Here is a 20986-nt window from a genome sequence, read left to right on the forward strand (position 1 = left end):
AACTTAAAACCCTGCTCCGCATTCACAGATAATATGCATCCTAACTTTCTACAACTAGCATCAGAGTCCCTTGCCCTATCAGTATCCATTCTAATCGCTCAATCGCAGAATGAGAAGTCCCAGTCATTTGGAAGCAGTTTCATATCCTTCCAATACACAAAGGCAGCAACTCTGATATCTCTAACTTCCATCCCATTGCTATCCTGTCCCCTCTTTCCAAAGTCCTTGAAAAATGTGTTCACAAATAGGTCATGCAATATCTTTCTAAGCACAACCTTCTAACTCCTACTGAACACGGCTTCAGACCTAGACATAGCACTACCACTGCACTCCTGTCCTTTCTCCACACAGTCTCTCTTGCCAGGGATGACCATAAGCTAGTCCCATGCCTATTTCTGGATATGTCCAAGGCATTTGATACTGTCTCTCATCCTCTCCACTTGAACAGATTACAAGAACTAAACTTCTCCCCCGAAGCTGGTTCATGGTTCTCTAGCTACCTCTCCAATCAAACCCAATTTGTTAAATGGCAGTCTGAACTTTCACCACCTCTACCAATCAGAATGGGTGTTCCTCAAGGCTCTATTTTATGGTCATTACTTTTCAATATTTTCACTAACAATCTGTATACCTCCTCCCCTTGACTTCCCTAGTTCAATATGCTGACGACTCAACCATTACTACTATAGCCAGCTCCCTATCTGAGCTCTATTCTGCCATGCAAACTGCCTTTAACTCAATAGAATCTTGGCATACTGACAATCAACTCATTCTAAATCCAAAAAAACAAAACTGCTACTGTTCCTCCCTAAAACTCTGTCCTATATCAAATCTACTTTCTCCATTCTATCCCTTAACAACACTTCCATACAAGTAGAATCCAGCACCAAACTCTTAGGAATCACCATAGATGACCAATTGAAGTTTGACATACATATCAATAATTGTATCAAAAAGACCCATCAAAAACAGATGAAAAAAAATTCCTTTCCTCTGACACCAAAATTACCTCTCCCAATCATACCTCCTACCCAGTCTTATGTATGGCTCCCAGATCCTTACTAATCTTGACTCTACCCTTCTCGCCAAGCTTGAAACCTCCTACAATAAGATAGCTCAATTTGTGGCTAATCAAAACTATAAATCCCATCACTGCATCTCACTTAAACTAATGAACTGGTTAGAACTACCTCACCTTCTTGTACTCTCTCAACTCTCCATTATTCACTCTATCCTTTACTTGCCATCATACTGTCCAACGCTTGCATCTCTTATTTCTTACTACTCTCCCTCCAGACAACTCAGAAGCTCTAACCAAAACTTACTCCAAATCTATAAATCCAAAACCAAAACTGGATGTAAACTGTATAGCTTATCACCCATCTAAAATCTGGAATAAGCTACCTCAAGAGGTACTAACAGACACAAAATTATTAAAATCAGCATTAAAAGAACACCTCAAAAATCATTGGAACTGCCACTGTACTCAGCCACCATAAAATACAGTCATTTTATCCCCATTACCCCCTCTTCTGGCTATCATACTATTCTACTTTACTTACCCACTCTCCTGTAGTTCCACAAGTTTTCTACTCTCAGCCTCCAGTCTCCTTTCAAATCTTACTTTCCTATTGTAAATTCCTAGCCTTATGTAGCGCCCTCCTCCTAGCCCTTCTTCCCTCTGCTTCTTACTCCCACCCCCCTCTTTTCTATATACATTTCCTAATCTCCTTCATCTTATCTGCACCCGTCTTCACATCTTGCTTCTTTGCTCTATGCTATAAGCCTTGATTTAAAACTACTGCTTAATCAGATTGTATTAAGACTGTAAATAATTGTTTTATCTCTGCTGTGATTGAAATGTAAAGACTGTAAATAGTTTGTCTATTTCTTTCTTTTTATTGCTTATTTTATTTGTTATACTATGCTGTATAATCTTTATACTTGAATACTATATGTTGTACTTTTATGGAGCTTTTCTCCCCAGGTCTCTGCTGAAAAAGGGCACCTGCCCAGCCAGACTAACCCAGTCAACAAATGTAAAATAAATAAATAAATATTTATTTACTTATTTATTTATTTTATTGACATTTGATGACCAGGAAAGTCTACTGGGTGAGAAACCCATTTTCAGTGGAGGCCCGGAGAGAAAAGCTTCACATACAAATACAACTACAGAATTTAATACAGAAATAATATTCAACAATAGAGACAAGGTTGTGGTGATTATATAATAATATGCAATAAACTGACAAAAATCACATAGATAATGGCTAAAAGAATTTTACAGTGGATACATTTTTACACCTATATTAGGTAGAATAGCAGGTAGAAATGAGAGTAAAAGAAATGTATAATATAATTATAGATTTTAAATTGACATTAAAAGAAGGAAAAAGTTGTAGAGTGACATAGTTTAAGGTGGCTCAAGTCATGTGATTACAGGGACAGATATGATTATTGATGTAGTGCCATCTTAGAGCAGATTTGAAGGATTTTATAGTGTCCAGTTGAATGAAAGAGGAAGGTAGGGCATTCCATAATTTGGCTAGGAATAAAGGCTATGTCCAGCACATTTATTGAGTTTGGATATACTTAAGAGCTGCTTATTGGTAGACCGAAGATTCCAGGTTGGAGTGTAGGTTTGTAGAATAGTCTGAAGAGAAAGACAGTTTTCTGGATTATAAATTAGTTTATGTGCGATAATTAATTGGATGTAATTTAGGTAGTGGGAAAATTCGATCCAGTTCATTTCTTTAATGGCTAAGCAGTGGTTTGTGTGATCTGGCATTTGAATGGCAAACTTTGCTCTTTTATAGTAGCATGATTGTAGTTTTTTCATAAGTGCTGTGTGGAGATTAGTGAAGATGGAGCTTCCATGGGGGGGGGGGGTGTAGAGTGTTTGCCAGTTTTATCTTTGTGGGCTTATCCATGTAAAGTTTATGTCTAAAGAGTTTACCAAGTTTAAAATGAGTTTTTTTTATTGAATTTTGGATATGCTGGTTGAAGGAAAGTTATCATCGATAGTGATGCCTAGTAGTTTTGCTGTTCTCACTAATTCAATTACAGTATTGTTTCATGAATGTAAATTAAAGTCGTGAGTTGGAGCTTTAGTTTAGAAAAGTAAGAGTTAAGATTTTTTTGGATTAAGTAGAAGTTGTGCATCATTTAGTCAAGTTTCAATAGATGTAAAGGTCTCGTGTTATCTTTAGGAGATTTGAGAAGTTGATAGCAGAATTATCTGCGTATTGGATCAGTGTACTATGTTGGGATGCAGTATAGAGATTATTAATGAAAATATTGAAAAGCAGGGGTCCAAGAATAGACCCTTGGGGCACTCCAGTATTATTGGGGAGATATTCAGATAGGTTATTTTGCCATCTGACTGATTGTTGTCTATTGTTTAGGTAGCTGGAAAACCAAGTTAGTGTATAGCAGGAGCATCCCATTGACTCAAGTTGTTGCAGTAGTTTAGAATTTGATACTGTATTGAAAGCTTTGGATAGGTCCAACAGAATGACTGTGGTTGGTAGACCTGTTTTCAATGCTTTCTTCACAGTATTGGTGAATGAAAGTAAGGCTGCAGTAGTGCTGTGACCTGGGCGAAAGCCATGTTGGGTGGGTGAAAGGATGTTGTTCTTAGTGAGGTGTTTTAGCAACTGAATCTGTATGTATTTTCCTAGAATTTTTGAAAGAGGTGATAGTATAGAGATGGGCCTGTAGTTAGAAAGATCATTGCTGTTACCACCTTTATGTAAAGGAGTAATTATAGCTTTTTTCCAGAGTTGTGAGACATAAGATTTGGGGATATTAATAAGAATATTAACAGGATATGCTGTAGTGTCTGCTGCAATTTTTAGATATTCAGATGGAAGGCTATCTGCGGAGGGTGAGTATGGTTTCAGTTTAGTTAGTAGTTTAAGTATTGTGGAGGTGGGTACAGGTTGTATAGAGAAAGATGGGGCTACTGGGATATTTTTGGAGTATTCATTGGTGGGGAGGAATGAGAGGTGGGGTTATATTGAGCATCATTAGAGTTAGTTACTAGTGTATTAGAGTTGTTAGTAGTATGTGGAGATAATTAATTGACAAATTTTTGGGTGGTATCAATAAAGTGAGAGTTGAACATGTGGGCTATCTTTTGTGGGTCTTTTTTGGGAGATGGTGAGGGGTTCTGTTGGGTAGCAGGATTAAGGAATGAGGAAACCAATTTTCAGAATTTTGGGGGGGGGTTGTTATTTTGGGTGGATAGTTGTGCAGAGAAGTAGTTTTTCTTATCATTGATGACAAGCTTTTTAGCGCTATTGCGAAGTTGTTTGAAGGTAAGCTCATTTTGTGGGGTTGTATTCTTTCACCATTCTTTCCAGGCTCGGTCTCTGGTAAGAAGTGCTTGTTTTGTATATCTTGTTAGCCAAGGGGAATGGTTATGCTTTATTCTTTTGGTCCGAATGGGAGACATACTATTCAGTGTGTCTAGGAAGAAATTATTAAAGTAGATAACAGCATCTTCCAGAGGTAGTGTTTTTAGTGGGGTCCAATTATGGCTTTTTAGAGTAGTTTTGAATATATTATGGTTGAACTGGAGAAGCTTCCTAGATGTTTTATAGACATGTGTTTTGAGTATGGGTTCTATGGGTGAAGACAGATAAGTGACCACATAGGATATTTGGAAGGGTTCCAATTTTAATATATTTCTTAGAGCTGGAGACTAAGATCCAGTCTAAGGTTGATTTAGTTTAGTGGTTCAATATGCATGTGAGGCTGGTGATGAGTTCTGTATACCTATACAAGTTTATACATTTACAATTATGGTAATTTGCTAACACTGATGTATTATGTTCTTCAAGCAAGTCCCTCTGTGGTCATAAGTTCAAGGGAGATTCTCAAAGTTTTCTTTGGAAATCCTTTGGATATTTGTTAGCCCTAGGGAAAACCAGTTATGCACACTTGCAGGCAATAATCTACAGGAAAGTCACTTACTAAGGCTTGTATATGGTGCAGTAATCAGGTACAGTAGAAAACAATGAACAGAAAGGAAATACAATGCAGAAGAACTTGTACACTAAACAACTGAAAATCACTTACAAGACAGCAAACAGTAAACTTTGTCAGGTACACTTTTACAGTGAGCTGTAAGGGAGCTAATGAGTTAACCTCATTCAGGTAAACACTTATTAAGACTTATATACTGAGAAACAATCACGTATACTACTTAATATTTGCAGAACAAAAAGAGGCAAGGAAATGCTCTGTCTAAACTCTTTTATACAGAGCTGATTTGGTATACATGATTCAGCGGTAAAATACTGTGATTTCAAAATATTACAATATCTGGCAAGATTTGTATGATGGACAAGCTTTGGTATAAATTGCTATGTTTCTGCAGGGGCTTCTATAAAAATATGTTTTGTTTACTAGGACTTTGGACTTTCCTAAGTAGCAAATGTAAATAAATAAACAAATAATGCATATATGTTGCTTTGAAACAAGTAGCTTACTATTATATTCTACACGTTCATGTCACTATATTTAGCCATTCATCTCATTTTCTTTCAGTTTTCCCAGCTGGTTAGCATCTACAAGAATTTAGGACCAGAAAAATTTCCACTGATTGAACAGACCTTTTATCCAAACCATAAGGAAATGGTAAGTTTGTAATTCATACCTATCTAATTAGATATACACTGAAAAAGCCAATAGTAGCCGAAAGAGATGAAACAAAGTAAATTAAGGACTCTAATAGACCATTCTACTGAGTAAACAACCCAGCTAAGGAGATTTTATAAATGAGGATCTCACTTGCAGTTACCCACACTGCAGGTATGATCATATGTTGACTACCTACTGGCCTACTCAGTGCCACAATTACAGAAGTTGTTTTTCCTTATGATACCTTAGTTGCCTGATGTGCAAATTTGGCATATATTCTAATAGATAGATATAAACACAACTAGAAAATGTATCAAAGCTAGATGCAAAGTATGAATATTGGCAGACTTCTAAAACTTGGGTTAGCAGACCTTTAAATTGATAAATGTACCTATACCAAAACCCAGTTTATCCAACAGCTCTTTTTTCTTGGTAATAAGCACATTTCTTTCATAACCACTGAAAATTATGCATTTATTTGCATGCTAGAATGAAAGGCAGGTAATTTCCTTAAATGTTCAGTTTATTACATGCTCATTTTATTGGGTGCATTCTTTGTCATAAGAGGTAAATCGTTTTTATAGTGGGGGGTTGTGTGCATGTGCTATACTGAGTGTGTGTGTGAGTGCATGTGAATGCTTGGTTAGAGTAAGGTTTAGGTAAAACAATAGATTTAATGTCTGTGTGAGTATCTGCTGGTTATGGTAAGTTGAAGACTGCTGCCATGTCTTCAAAATAATTATTACATTTTCTGCATTTTATCAAAATAAAGTGCATTCGCATTTCCTTGGTCTAGCTGCTGCTAAAGTGCTTCAAAATCGCCTGTATTTTATTTGATTTATCGCACTTGCACTTCTTTATTTAACTGATAATTACTGCTTTACAGCATTTAAAGTACTCATGGTTAAACATCAGTGGTGCCGGAAGCTGTTAAAAACTGGCGGGGGGGGGGGGGGTGAGAGGGGCACTTAGTGATCTAAAAACGGCAAAATTTTAAAACTATTCACTATCACAACATAGGTTCATTTGGAGGACATTTTAAGATTAGCCAATTTCTCTTTTGGTGCTTGAATTAACATTTCCTGATTGGTCTTACCTATCCCATGGCTGTTAATTGTATATTAACCCTAGTGAGAATAAATGTGATCATACTATAGATATTTTGAGGGGACCCATGTAAGGGATGCAGCATTTAGGAATGGCCTCTATACATTAGTGACACGAGGGGCAATTCTGGAGTACATTTTCTATTACCCATCCTTAGATCCAAGTTGCATTTGAATATGGACAGGGATGAGCTTAGTTTTACTTGAATGGATAGTCTGTTCTGGAACAGTAGATAACCTCTGTGATATATATCCATGTCTCCACAGCATTCAGTTTAGATACCTGGACTGAGTATTTCTGATGCCATTTGACTTGCTGATGTTCAGTAGGTTCATCTGTATTAGGTCAGAGGATGCCTTGTATGCCAGACATGTCACCTCTAAGCACTCTGTAGGATACTGAATATAGTGATAAATCTTTGAGGTTGTTCATTCAAGACCTATGTTTAGGACTTGTATCCTTTTAGTAACGTATCTCTGCAGGTATTTCAGTTGTTGCATGGGTCTGGACAGATACATGCCAAAGTAGGCATTATACAAAATGATTGATCTAATGAAGGTTTTGTAAAGGGGGACAATAACATCTCTAGATCTAGTCACAATCAATTTGTTTATAAGCTGTGCAATATAGAAAGACTCTGGGCACATATTGGTCAATGTTAGGTCACTGTACATACAATTTCCCAAATGCCAAACAAGTGGGTCAGTTCTCACGGGACATTGACAATTTGGCAGCTCCCAGAAGTAGATTATTTCCCAAAGGATATAATAATATACTTCTTGGAGTTTAGTTTCAGTTATTGTTTGGGGCAAATGTTCCTGCATGATGGTTTAGTCATTTGGGGATTCAATAACTGCTCCTAGCTTGCAGTCATCACAAACTTAATCAGCCAAAGCCCTTTGGTATTTCCTATTACTTTTGAGATGTATATGCCAAACAGAAAAAGTGTCAGCACCGAACCCTGGGGGACTCCATTGGTGACTGGTCTCTTCCCCTATTTTGATCTCCTGCATCATGTGAGCAAGCATACACGTATGCATTCTTTAATTCACCTTCCTGATTGTATTAACCTGATTGTATTAAATTATATTCCTTGTATAATACAGCACCACTTGTTAGAATGTGTTTTAAATTTGTAGTTTGGAACAGTCTTCTAGTAAACAATGAAACAAAATGAATGAACCAATGATGACAAAACTACCCATTTCAGAAATGTTCAACCATAAAAGGCCACTCAGTAAATATGCAAAATCTCTGCAGAAGTAAGTCATCTAAATAATTAAACATTAAAAGGATCTGTAACTAATGAAGAGGTTGCTGCTAGCAAACAATTTTATATTTCATTGTTTCATCTTACAAATAAAGTGCCTGTTGCCATTGAAGAATAAATAGCCTATGCTACATTAAAAAAAATGATAAGCTAGTAAGTTTACAATGGGGAATTGATGGCAAACTGATAACAGAAACATAGTTACTAGGTAACTCCTCCAAAGGAGGACATTCATAGGACTGCAGCATCCACTCACTTTAAAGTACAACACAGTATAGTGTCAGCGATCCATCTGCATATTGTGGGAGTAGAACCCACAGCCTTCTGCATCAAAAGCAAGTATACTACCTAATGCAAGTGACTTAGTATATGTAGCACCAAACTTCTCTTCCTTGAAGCTCCTTGCAAAATCCATCTGATACAACTACATCTCTTAACTTGGCAGCACAAGAAATCTGGAAAAAGCCAAAATGTATTTGGGGGTAGGGGGGCAAAGGACCAAATCCAGGGACACATTTTGAATATTGCTTGAATAATCTTAGAAAGTTGCTAAAAAAGTGTTATGTGTTACCATGTGTTTCCTGAAAGATAGGAAGACTGAAACTTAAAGGGCTAGCTCACTGATTTGCCAGAAAACCACAAATTTTAAGAGGAACAGACCAAATGTATGTCAGATATTCTGTTAAAATCTAGAAAGTTGAGAGCTATGGACTCAACTCCCTGAATCACAATTCGTGGTATGGGTTGAGAATTTAGGCTCTTGTTTGAGCCTGAGTAACACTACCCACCAGGTATACCTAACTGGGACATTTTACACACACACACACACACACACACACACACACACACACACACACACACACGTGGAAACAGTATAACTCCTGCAAATAAAAGAACAAAACTCTCCTTACTGGCATGACTCTGGCAGCACCAACAGAACAGCGGCAGCATAACTCCTGTAGCACAGAGCAATAAGAGAGCAAGAACAGCTAGTTTAGTTAGTTTAACTTCCTGCGTGAATCCACGTTAGCATGAAAACTGCACTTCATTAATTTTTCCAGTCATGTCTTGCAGCTGTAAAAGTGTGTGGGGTGTGGGTCACCCTCCCCCTAGCCCTATGGTTCCGGCACCCATGTTAAAAGTAAACTGCCTTTTCCAAGTGTTGCTTTCTAAACTGTTTGCATTAAAATCACCATGCTGTAGAGTCATCTAGCTATGGAATAAGCTGTTTTGTTGTTGCACTGCACATAAAATTTGCTTTTTGCTGTGCTTACATTAAGAGGAACCAGATCATTCAAGTTTTTTTGTTGTTGCATTATACTTGAGGGTTCTTTTTTTTCTGTGTTTTTACACTAGGTGGACCAGTTCATCCATCATGTGGCAGAAGGCAGTTGCCTGCTTTTTCTGTGTTTGAAAGTACTCCAGAAGATCACAGAGTGTAGTTATTTACTGGCCAGCCTTTTTCTGAGTTTGAAAGCACTGCAGAAGATGACGGAGTGCAGTTATTTACTGGCCAGCAGGAGTTAGACTTCATTTTCTTTTGTGTTGATATAAAGTAGGCATATTTGTGCTGATCTGTTCAGCACACAGTGGTGGCTGGCAATGCCCTGTACAGAAACAAACTCTTGGACAGTAAAGTTTACCTAGTATTAGAACTGTAAAACCTGTAACTTACTGAAGCATTGTGTGGAGTTAAGCATAGAGCAGCTAGTGTGCATGTCTAACAGCATTAATATCATATTTTAGCAATATCAAAGTCTAATCCTTAACCCAAGAGACTACCCTAGGAGAGCTCTTTATAACCTAGTCATCAAACTATAATTGCCTACCTTAATATAGGTCTGAACAACATGTTTATGCAATTTCTAAATGTCTCCACAGCCAGTTTGGTAGATATGGGCATCCTGAGACAGTGTAGCAATTGTCTTATGTCCACAGGCAACCTTTTAATCCTTAAAGGAACTAACACATTATAAAAGAAATGCACATACATAATTTTTTTTGGAGGCAAAAATCTTGCTCACAAACAAGATGGTCAAAAACACACACATTAAGTCTACCACACATAGTGCCCCCCACAAACACATAAATCATCTTATGCTGAGGCACTAAAAAGCAATCTTCTCAAACCTCAAAGATGTCCAATGCCTGCAGATGCCAATCCCTATCCTCAACAATCTCTAAAGCACAAACCAAAAGCCACAGCAAGCAACAAACATACATTTAAACCCAAATGACCCCCAAAGAATGAAGCCTATAAGACAGACAGACACTACCCAGAAATCTTATCTCAGGGCTCTGTATTGTATGACAAACATATGCCCAATTCACCATACTGGACAGTGATTAGATAAAGGTTAATTGTTTATATGGAGCCAAGAGCTGCTAGGTTATGCACACACTCCACCAGTATGATTCTATCATAGACCATGTGATTGTAAATGACCTGAGATGCACCTCACTGGACTATATTAAGAGAAACATTATGGAACTCTCTGTATATGTGGCTCAGACAAGTATGTGCCTTGCTTTGAGCAGCATTCTACCTTCACCAAGCATGATACCATAGTACGAACAAAAAATGATTGACTTTAACAATTGTCTTAGTTTCTGGTATCATTCTAAGGGGATTCAATATTAGTCAGCATGGCAAGACATAGTTAACAGACCACATTGTTCTGCCAAAGATGGCCTGTATGTGTCCACCCTGGGCTTCCAGATATTGGCTAAAATTTTTTCCACCCCCTTAGAGCCTTCTTTAGGCAATGCCTAATTGACCAAACTACCAACATAGCAAATAAAACTCAAAGGAACCTAAAGATGCTCCTGCTCAATGCTAAGAGCCTTAAAGAGAAACTTCACACCCCACAAGCTCTTCTGACTCTGGAGAACATAGACATCTGTGATATTACCAAGAAATGGTTTAAAGCCACAGAAAGTACTCTGGCAGTGCAAGACTTCAGTGTCTTCTACATTTAGACCATCAGCTGCACAGACATGGACTAAAGGTGGAGGTATCTCAGATTACATTAACAAAAGGTATATCTCTAGGTGGTTAAACAGAATGATGGCCTCGAGTTCATCCACACACAAATCACCCCAGATAAAGTCCCTTATCATATCCTAGCAAGCTATAGGTCACCATCTATACTCAAGGAATCACATAACTTGTACTCAGACCTGCTATAGACACCTGCCATCCAACTAAATAACCTATTCATAGGAGACTTCAACTGCCTCTAACTTGCAGGCACAACATTAACTAGACTTTATTAACACAAATACCCTTGAGCAGATAGTGCACACCAACCAGAGGTTCAAACATACTGGACTTACTACTCACCAGTTTGAAAGAATGATAGGAGGGACACTGAGTTAGATGATTCTCAGCTAATTGATACCAAGCAGAATTTTAGCCCTTCATTTCCATTTGCATCCACTTTTTCCTATGAGTCATATTGTACAGGACATTCTTAATAAGAATTGGCCTGTATTATTGATTTAACCCAATTTGGCTGGGATTTGTGGTAGGAAACCTAACTTTTTTTTAGAAAGGGCAGGAATATCAAGGGCCTCCTGGAACAAACTACAGATGGGGGAACAGAAGGAAAGATGTAGCCATGTGGTATGTGCCACCAGTGTAATTGTATTTTGCCAACTACTAGTATTACTATACGTGATAAAAGGAATAAGATTAAAGGTAAATAAAGTTGTTATACTCAAGCAGTCGTGTATGCTGCTATGTGTACCAAGTGCCCAGCCTTTTACATAGGCAAAACACAATGCAAACTGGTTCAAAGGATATATGAGAATAGATATGAAATGCGGCAACACGATGAGAAAAACGCACTATATAGATGCACAGAACTTTTCCCTGATCATACACTTAAATTTGTAATATTACAACAAGTAAAATGTGGGGATAGGGGGGCCATGGAAGATATTCCTTGAAGAGAAGGAAATGTGGTGGCAGGTTTTTCTTCATGCATACCCCCCCCCCCCCCAGGTTTAAATGACACAGTTTCCATATCAAGCAAGTTAAAATTAAAAGTATTTGATAGGTATTTTTTCTAGTTCTAGTTAGTGAGGGTGTCCCTGACTTTATTTGATATAGACTAGGTTAAATTTTTTTTAGAACTATATGCTTTAATAATTTTTTGCATAATAATGTTACCATAATTATTTATATATGTATGAATTTTAAAGAAATGTTTCATACCATGTAGGTTTAGACTATTTATTGTATGACAAATTTTCTGATTTTAGAACTGATGCATGTGTATTTTTATATTCTACAAAGTGATTTATATGAGATGCTTTTTTAGCTGCATCATGCATTTTGGTTAGCACAAAACGTTTTTCTTTTCTTTGAGCTCATTAAAGCTCTTCTTACTCTGGAGAACATAGACATTTGTAACATTACCAAGACATGGTTTAAAGCCACAGAAAGTACTCTGGCAGTGCAAGACTTCAGTGTCTTCTACATTTAGACCATCAGCTGCACAGACATGCACTAAAGGTGGAGGTGTCTCAAATTACATTAGCAAAAGGTATATCTCTTGCTGGTTAAACATGATGATGGCCTTGAGTTCATCCACACACAAATCACCCCAGATAAAGTCCCTTATCATATCCTAGCAAGCTATAGGTCACCATCTATACTCAAGGAATCACATAACTTGTACTCAGACCTGCTATAGACACCTGCCATCCAACTAAATAACCTATTCATAGGAGACTTCAACTGCCCTTCTTTAAACTAGGAAACACACTGCCTCTAACTTGCAGGCACAACATTAACTAGACTTTATTAACACAAATACCCTTGAGCAGATAGTGCACACTCCAACCAGATGGTTCAAACATACTGGGCCTACTACTCACCCGTTTGAGAGAGTGCAGCATCCCCACCCCCTTGTCATGTCACTGGTGAAGTAAGTTCCCAGAGTCATCTCCTTCAAAATAAAAACCAACTTGGAAAACCCAATGAAACAAAAATTGCTGTACTCCTACCTTCATTTAAAACTCACTCCTTCTCCAAAACATTATATATTGTTCCTACAATTTCCATTTTTTCTATGTAATTTGCTCCTACCCTTTTGTAAAGTTCCCACTTCGAGTTCTTTTATCTCTGTTACAATATTCAATGCATTTGGGTTAAACTTTGATTTCCATTTTCTAGTAATTGCCTTTTTTTGGCAGCCACCAGAATTAAACTTAACATCTTATTATGTCTAGACAATTCATATCATGTATCTCATCTCAAAAAATAATTTCCTTAGTTACATCCATTAACTTACCCAATATTTCTTTTTTTTCTCAAAAACAACTTTTTTGTGTTTTTTTTCATAAGACCTAAAAATATTCAGTTATTATAATAATATAATAATAATGATAAAGAAATAAATACACAAAGGATTAACATACCCAAACTATGTACAATATATATATGGCCTGAACTCAGTAGGTGACAATATTAAAGTTCCAAAAAATATTCTTCTTTTATTTTTAATCATTAAGGCAAAATTTTGTTGAAAAAAGTCAATAAGAGATATCAATTTTGACCAAGAATTATTGTTAAATAGTTTAGGCTGAATCCTGAATTCTTTTACTTTGTTCTTTGTTAAGACAGTAGGGGGAATTCAATAAAGCCTACATAGATTCATTTCCCATGTAGACATAGTGGCAAGGAGCTTGCATGGAAGTAAGCAGCCGTGCAATCCAGTAAACAGAGCTCAGGGGCTATGCCCTGTGTGTCCAAAAAATAATGGAAAATAATTTAAAATAATAATTTTTTTAATACCCATATCATGTTTGTGCGGCACGCAGCAGTGCGTAAACATGCCGTTATGAAAAAAATATTTAAAAGTGTAAAAATAAAAAAAAATAAAATATGTGACAAAAATGCATGTTTGTGGTTGCTAAGGAGGCAGGTCCTGGAATAGTGTAATTTCCCTGTAGTATGCATGGATCTATATACAAATGAGCTGTGGTTACTGAATAGCAAAAATGGGTATCTGTGCCCACAGATAACATCCGTGTAGCCCCAGAACCATGTGGGTGTCTACAGAAAAGGTAGCTGACATCAAAAGGGGTGTGTGTGTCTCTATTTCTTTAAGCATATTGGAGCACAGCAGCGCCTGTTTGCAAACTGCATGGTTGAGCTGAGCAGGAGAGTTTGTTCAGTGCTGCTAAGCTTTGTTTAACTTTGGGACATGTTTTTTAAGCTGGTTTGAGTGTGTTTGCATGGTGCACCACTGAGCTGAGAGTGCCCATTCATGGTGGTGTGTCTATTGACTGCTGAGCATTGTTTATACCTGTGGCGTGGGTTTGCATGCCATGCTGCAGTGCTTAGCAAGGAGGCTGTCAAAAAAAGAAAAAAAAAGAAAATTGGCTGTGAAAGCCAGTCATATATAAATTACTGGTGACCCCTGTTCCACTTAAACTGGGCCATTCCAACCCCTCAATGATGTACTTATCAGATGGAATGCATCATAGCCAATCACACAGGCTGTATCTGCAGCACAGCACTATAAAGTATGCATACACCCTACAATCTGACTTTCCCCCCATACTCTGCACCATTGGAGTACAGACTTGGGAATTTTAACTGAGAGAATGCTATAGACTGCTGCAGCTCTGCTACATCTGTTTGTGCTAGATGCCAAGGTCAGTGCTGATGCTGCTGCTGACAATAGGTCCAAACTGAGAAGGAGAAGAGTGTTCAGGCTAGGGTAACCTTGAGCTGGAGACTGTAGGGCACTACAGGGTGGACAGGGACATACTGCAAGAACTCACCAAGCTCTGCTGCTCTCAACTCAGACCCAGAGCCAACAGAGGGCAACCCATTCCAGTGGAAACAAAGGTATGTGTAACCCTTAGGATATAGCTGCATTACTTTTCAAAGACCAGCTGGTGACATGATGGGGGTCTCACAGGCATCAGCATCCAGGGTACTCCACCAGTTCCTGGATGCCATGCAAATACATGGCAGTGAGCAGATTTATTTACCCCACACCCCTGAGGAGAGGGCCAGCAATATGCGTCTCTTCTACCATGTAGCACACTACCCTGAGGTACTGGGTGCCATAGACTGCACTCATTTTACCAAAGCACCACCTGGTGAGGAGGACAGAGTCTATGTCAGCCGCAAGGGGTATCACTCCATCAACTACCAGGTAATGTGCAATACAAAAAAAAGTGTGTGCTGTCAGCCCTGGCAGTTATCACGACTCCCATATCTGGCATGCATCACAGCTGTAACAGATGTTTTCCAGGGGGGACATCCCATATGGCCATCTACTGGGGGATCCTGGCTATGCACTAGAACCTTGGATGATGACACCCATCACAAATGCACACACACCTACCGATGAATGCCATAATGAGGCAGACACACAAACTAGGAACATCATAGAGTGTGTGTTTTGGCTGTCATGGCTCCGGTGCCTGAATATATCTGGTGTTGCCTGTCAGCACTCTCCAGCCACATGTGCACAGATGTTCACAGTATGTGCCATGCCATACAATATGATCCTGTGGAAACAGCTGCGGCAGGATCATCACAGGGAAGGGACACACAGCCCCCCACCAGTGCCTAGGTCTCCACAGCCACACCCACAGGGGGACTCAGAGGAGGAACCCCCTGAGGCTGTCCCTGTAGACAGACGTAGGCATGCCCAGTATGCCCTAGCCTTGGCCACGAGGCAATGCATAGCACATGCACTGACAACCTATTGTCCTAGGGACTGACACCTTAAACTGACTCACATACATAGTAATAAAGATGCTGGCCAGACTCAACCGCTGCATTCACAAGGTAAGACACTCTCCTACACAACAATTGTATGGGGTACTAGACTATGGTAGCATATGTATGGCCTTCTGCATGCATTCAAGGGAATAGAATGGGCTACTGGGCTACATGCAGAGAACGAACAGTTACTTGAGACAACAGATACTCTGTCCAATATTAAATGCCCCATAAAATGCATTAGGCCATATGACAAAAATGGAAACCCCACTGTCTTATGCAAGGGAAATGTGGGGTCACAGGACAGACGCACGACTGTCAATGACAGAGTCTCCTACCACCAACACACCACTGTTCCCATACAACTGCAGTAACAGAGTATGTTTGCAAGGATATAGCAGGAGATAACACAATTCCAGGGCTGTCACAAAGAACCTGGCCACATGTTCTATTTTCCACAAAACACAGGGGTCACAGTGTATGTCTGTTTGCTGTTGATAGTGTGAGGAATTAAACATTACTTACTGTCAGCTGGTGTGGCTCACTGGACTATGGACATTAGCATGGCTGATGGTGGTGATGGTTCAAAGCTGGCTACACCTACAACTTTTGCATGTGAGTTACTCATATGGTAGGAGTCCCACAGACTTCTGCAATCTGTTACTGCAAGAAAGCTAGACAAAGCCAGAGAAAATGGTGAGACAGAGGGCCAAACCTATAGATATTATACATGCTCTGAGTAACCTAGAATGTGGCTAGTATAACAGTAGGTTGCAACAGGTCAGATTAGCAGCAGGATGTAAATGCCATCACTTAACTGTGTCAATACGTACAACAGTTCAGTGGACTGCATTTAGTAGTATATTACCGTATAAACACAACTGTATGAGGAGCAGAGCAGACATATGTGGTGGAATACTAGACATTCTGCAGAAACATGTACAGTAAGAGGTATGAAGACTGTCACCCTGTGTGTGGTGTTACATCATGTATCCCAGTCACATCATACCTCTTAGAGCAGGGAATCTGGACAAAGCCATGAACAAAAGTGGGACAAAGGCCCAAATGTAAGGACAAGTATTAACTATTGGCCAGACAAATGTGGAAAGTTCAGAGAATAACAGGTCATGTAATAGCATGAATGTCCTGATGTGTATGGAGTCAGTACCTGAAATGTCTGACATCATTTCCTAACATTCAATCTATATTGATTCACCACTATTGTACTAGAAAATCACAATGTTGTGCAAAATGTGCAAAAAATATGACACAAAACTCTGTACATTCTATTGCAATCTATACAGTTGATAGGTATGTGTTATATATTACATTCAGCAAATAGAAGGGAAATTCCTTGGCCAATTGGCTGCAGCACACAAAATCCCAGACTGGCGTACAGGTAGTTCTTACCTGGAGTCAACTTGTAAGTACTGACAGTCACACTGGGCATGTTCCTACACTTAGCTAACTTGAACCCACGTCTGATGCCTCATCTGCCCAAAGATACAGACAGTAATGTATACGTATGTATGTGTCTCTCCATATCCCCCTCACACATGATTACCGTAGCTATCAGTATGTGGCACATGCGTGTGTGTATATATATATATATATATATATATATATATATATATGTTAATGAAATAAGTACTTTGTGTTATAGCATGTTTTAATCTCACAAAAGGCAGCTCTGTGTGTGTGTGTGTGTGTGTGTGTGTGTGTGTGTGTGTGTGTGTGTGTGTGTGTGTGTGTGTGTGTGTGTGTGTGTGTCTGTGTGTGTGTCTGGGCTTGCGTGTAAATATATCCCCTTGCACCAGTAAGGACACACCTATATGGCCTATCTCTGTGCAATGGTTATACATTTTAAGGCCCTGGACTACTTGCCAACCTCTCTATTGTCCTCCTTTACAAGACCTGCTGATGTCATCCACCTTAACAGCACTGGCTGACAAAAGACAGATAAGCTTCATGGTGCATGTGATAAGTGCTTTGTTCTTTAGTGTGTACTGCTAGATAGGTAGGGGTTCTAATCTCACATAAACCAAGTGTGTGTACAAATATATTCCCTTGCAGCAATATGCATATGGGCTAATTTTGTGCAATGGTCATGCATTTTACTGTCCCGTGACTAGCTGCTGACCCTAAATAGCTCACATCTACCTAGTCATAGCTGCTATTCACCACCACCTACATTTGTATGTATGGAACACCCAGGCAACACATGTGAAGATTGGGGGAAGATGGGCGAAGGCTGCTAGCCTAGTCAAATAGAATTTTATACATAATTCCATCAATTGTATAAATAAATGTAAAATACAGGCTTGTGTTTTTAAATGAAAGAAAACACTGTAAAATGTGAACTTCAAGATTGTTGCTACAATGACATCTGCTGTAAGGAAAACCAAGCCAAGCATTTCAAATGTGTCTTTTGAAGCTGAAAAGATCTCATGAATCTCTTTGATGTTTACAAGTCAGCTCCAGTGAGTCTGGATGAAGGTTTCAGGCCCATTGTTTTAAAGATAAAGTTAAGGGCCAGAATTTACATGTGGAAGGTGCTTTATTGCTCTGGATTCTGCTAGAGTGTATATGTGAAATGCCTTTTATTGTTATATGTGCCTGGGTAGGTGTTAGCTTGCTAAATAATGCAGTTTGTAGCCTGCAAACTCCAGACTAAGTGTCAAACATTATGTAATTTGGGAGGGCCTTAGAGAGCTGTTGGTTAGTGTTTAAAAACTATTGTTGAGTGAGAGACTAAAAAGCATTTTGATCTTGGACATCTAACCCAGCACTGTTATGCTTTATGTATGTAAGTAGGATTATAGCACTGTGTTTTCGCTTAAGATTAGCTAAAGATTAGAAAGTTAGATTGTGTTATTCTTTGACATCAGATCTGTCCTACTGTATTGTTTTAAGTTTCTGTGTGATCTCTGGACTCTTAGATATCTCTGTGGTGTAGTTGTACTGTCTTGTGTTTTAATTCTTTATTATTAAATATTTTAAAACCTTTACCTGTGGCTGGTTTATGCAGAGATAATTTAATCTCTAAAGTACATTACATATTTACAGATTTTACTGTCTAAGTCTCTTCAAATTAAGCCTTGACTGTTTAGTCATACTACCATTGGATGATAATATTGCACAGTAATAATTGGACACCCTTTTAAGGGCCTTTTAGTAGCTAATAATTATTAGCTGGGTGGTGGCAGGAATTACTACCATATGGTCTGGGTAATGAGGGCACAGCTACAGAACCTGTGCCAGCCTTTTACCAGGAGGGTCTGTGTGGTTGTATAACCTCTTCCCTAAGTGCGCGTGTGTTGTGTCAGCTACTTGGGCAGGAACATGAAGGACTGGTTGGACAGAGAGGGTACTGGGGGTTTTAGCTTGCCCAGCTAGGCTGAGACCTGGACTCTATAGCTGTGCCAGTGGGGAGACTTATTGGGGACTTGGTGAGCAAGGGAGCAACCAGCCCCAGACTGACTGTGATCTCTGTGTGCATTTAAGGGAAATTGTACTATATTGTGTGTATTAGTTATCCTTTCCTCTTTTAGGAGACGACCTCCCTGGTGTTAGTTGTGAAGGTTGAAGCTCCTTGATTGCTGGGCCAGGGCACAGTTGTCACAACACGTATCAAGGATGGCAGACCTTGTCACAGAGTATGCATGCATGATTACACTGACCACCTCAATTCTCCCTGACACACTGTTTGACATATATGTACCTAGGTAACCACACACATATACAGCTGTACCTTGCTGGTGACATATTTCTTCTGTGCTGCCATGCCATCCTGTGCTGCTGTATTGCTGCCAAGTCTCCATAGCTTAGCCACTCAGACAGCTGGAAGAGAACCATACACAGGACTGTGAGACACCTGTCATTCTGTAACACTACCATCAGTCTAACATCATGCAACAAAGATACACAAAGTATGATGTGTAGTAATGACACATGCCAGCATACAGCACCTGTCATGACCCAAAACACCTGCCATGGCATAACAATACTGCACTACTGTACATATAAAGTAATATAGTTACCCTGTGCATCAGACACATATTTGTATGTCCCTGCCTTGATAGCATGGATGGCAGGGATGTGGCACAGGTATCATCACATGCACAGGGTGTGGTGTGGGGGTGCCAGAGGCATAGGCTGTGCCAAACAGTTGACAGTATGTGTGTGAATCAGGAAGGGGAGCTGGTTAGATGGTCCATGGAGAGGTGCCGTGTGTGTCTGTTGGTGACCTGAATCTGACAGTGATGTTTGAGGGTGTGCATGTACATAGTCAAGCTCAGTGCTAGCCCAACACATGTATGTTGGACAGCTGTAGACCGTACATGGAAGAGTAGACAGTTCACAGTCTCTGGCCACAAACACAGGAACTAGCTCTGCCAGGAATGGCACTGGCACCCCCATGGTGCTAGTAGCCAATGGTGACTGCTGTCTGCAGGGCCTGTGCCCTCCACAGGACCACCCAGGACCACATGCCCATGGCCTGCCACTTTCTGGTGTGGGCAGCACACTTCCTTCTGTAGTGCTGGAGGTACTGTCACTATGGGAGAGTGAGTTTGCATGGCCACATGGAGTCTCAGCAGATGGTGTTGCTGACCTACATCCACTTGTCCAATGCCCTACTCCAACCAGATGTTCTAGAACAGACAATGTCTGGTGAAATCAAAAAATGAGCCATGCCAAATAAGAAGCTGAATTCACTTTATAAATATCTGGTACCTCGACATTTTGACATCAGGGACAAATTACAAACCAATTACAGCTCCTTTTGAATAGCAATACCCCCTACTGATTAGTTACAAACATTTCAAACCATTATAAGCACATCAATATTACAAAGTCAAACTAAATACTTTATAACCTTCACATGTTAAAACTTTTATGGTTTTAATATTTATCAACTTCCTTATATAAAACATTTTACCTTTATTAACATTTTAAAATGTTATCCCTCAGTGCAGTTCAAAACAAGCTGGATCAAGCATTCAAGTTGGATTATACATTCAAATTTCAAACAAAAAAGTCACCACAATGCCAAGAAATCCATGGAAGTACACTTTATTAAATAAAAAACAAAAGACCTAGCGCTTTCACCTGCTTCTATTTAGGCATCATTATTGTCAAGTTCACATTTCCATTAGTTCCCTTAAATGTTAATTTGACTCTGATGATGCATAAAAGGAAGTAGGTGA

At 39.2% G+C, this 20986-nt stretch overlaps 1 protein-coding gene across 1 annotated transcript in view; it reads left to right on the top strand.

The window, feature by feature from the left end:
- SYN2 (synapsin II) overlaps positions 1 to 20986 on the top strand; it is a 1726111-nt gene that overhangs the window by 804088 nt on the left and 901037 nt on the right. Inside the window, exon 5 of the mRNA XM_044078054.1 lies at positions 5557 to 5646. Within this exon, the coding sequence (XP_043933989.1) occupies positions 5557 to 5646 (90 nt within the window). The remainder of the gene's footprint in view (positions 1 to 5556; positions 5647 to 20986) is intronic.

This window comes from Protopterus annectens, chromosome 7.part0, assembly GCF_019279795.1.
Source record: "Protopterus annectens isolate FY-2018-M chromosome 7.part0, PAN1.0, whole genome shotgun sequence".
NCBI classification, from domain to species: domain Eukaryota; kingdom Metazoa; phylum Chordata; order Ceratodontiformes; family Protopteridae; genus Protopterus; species Protopterus annectens.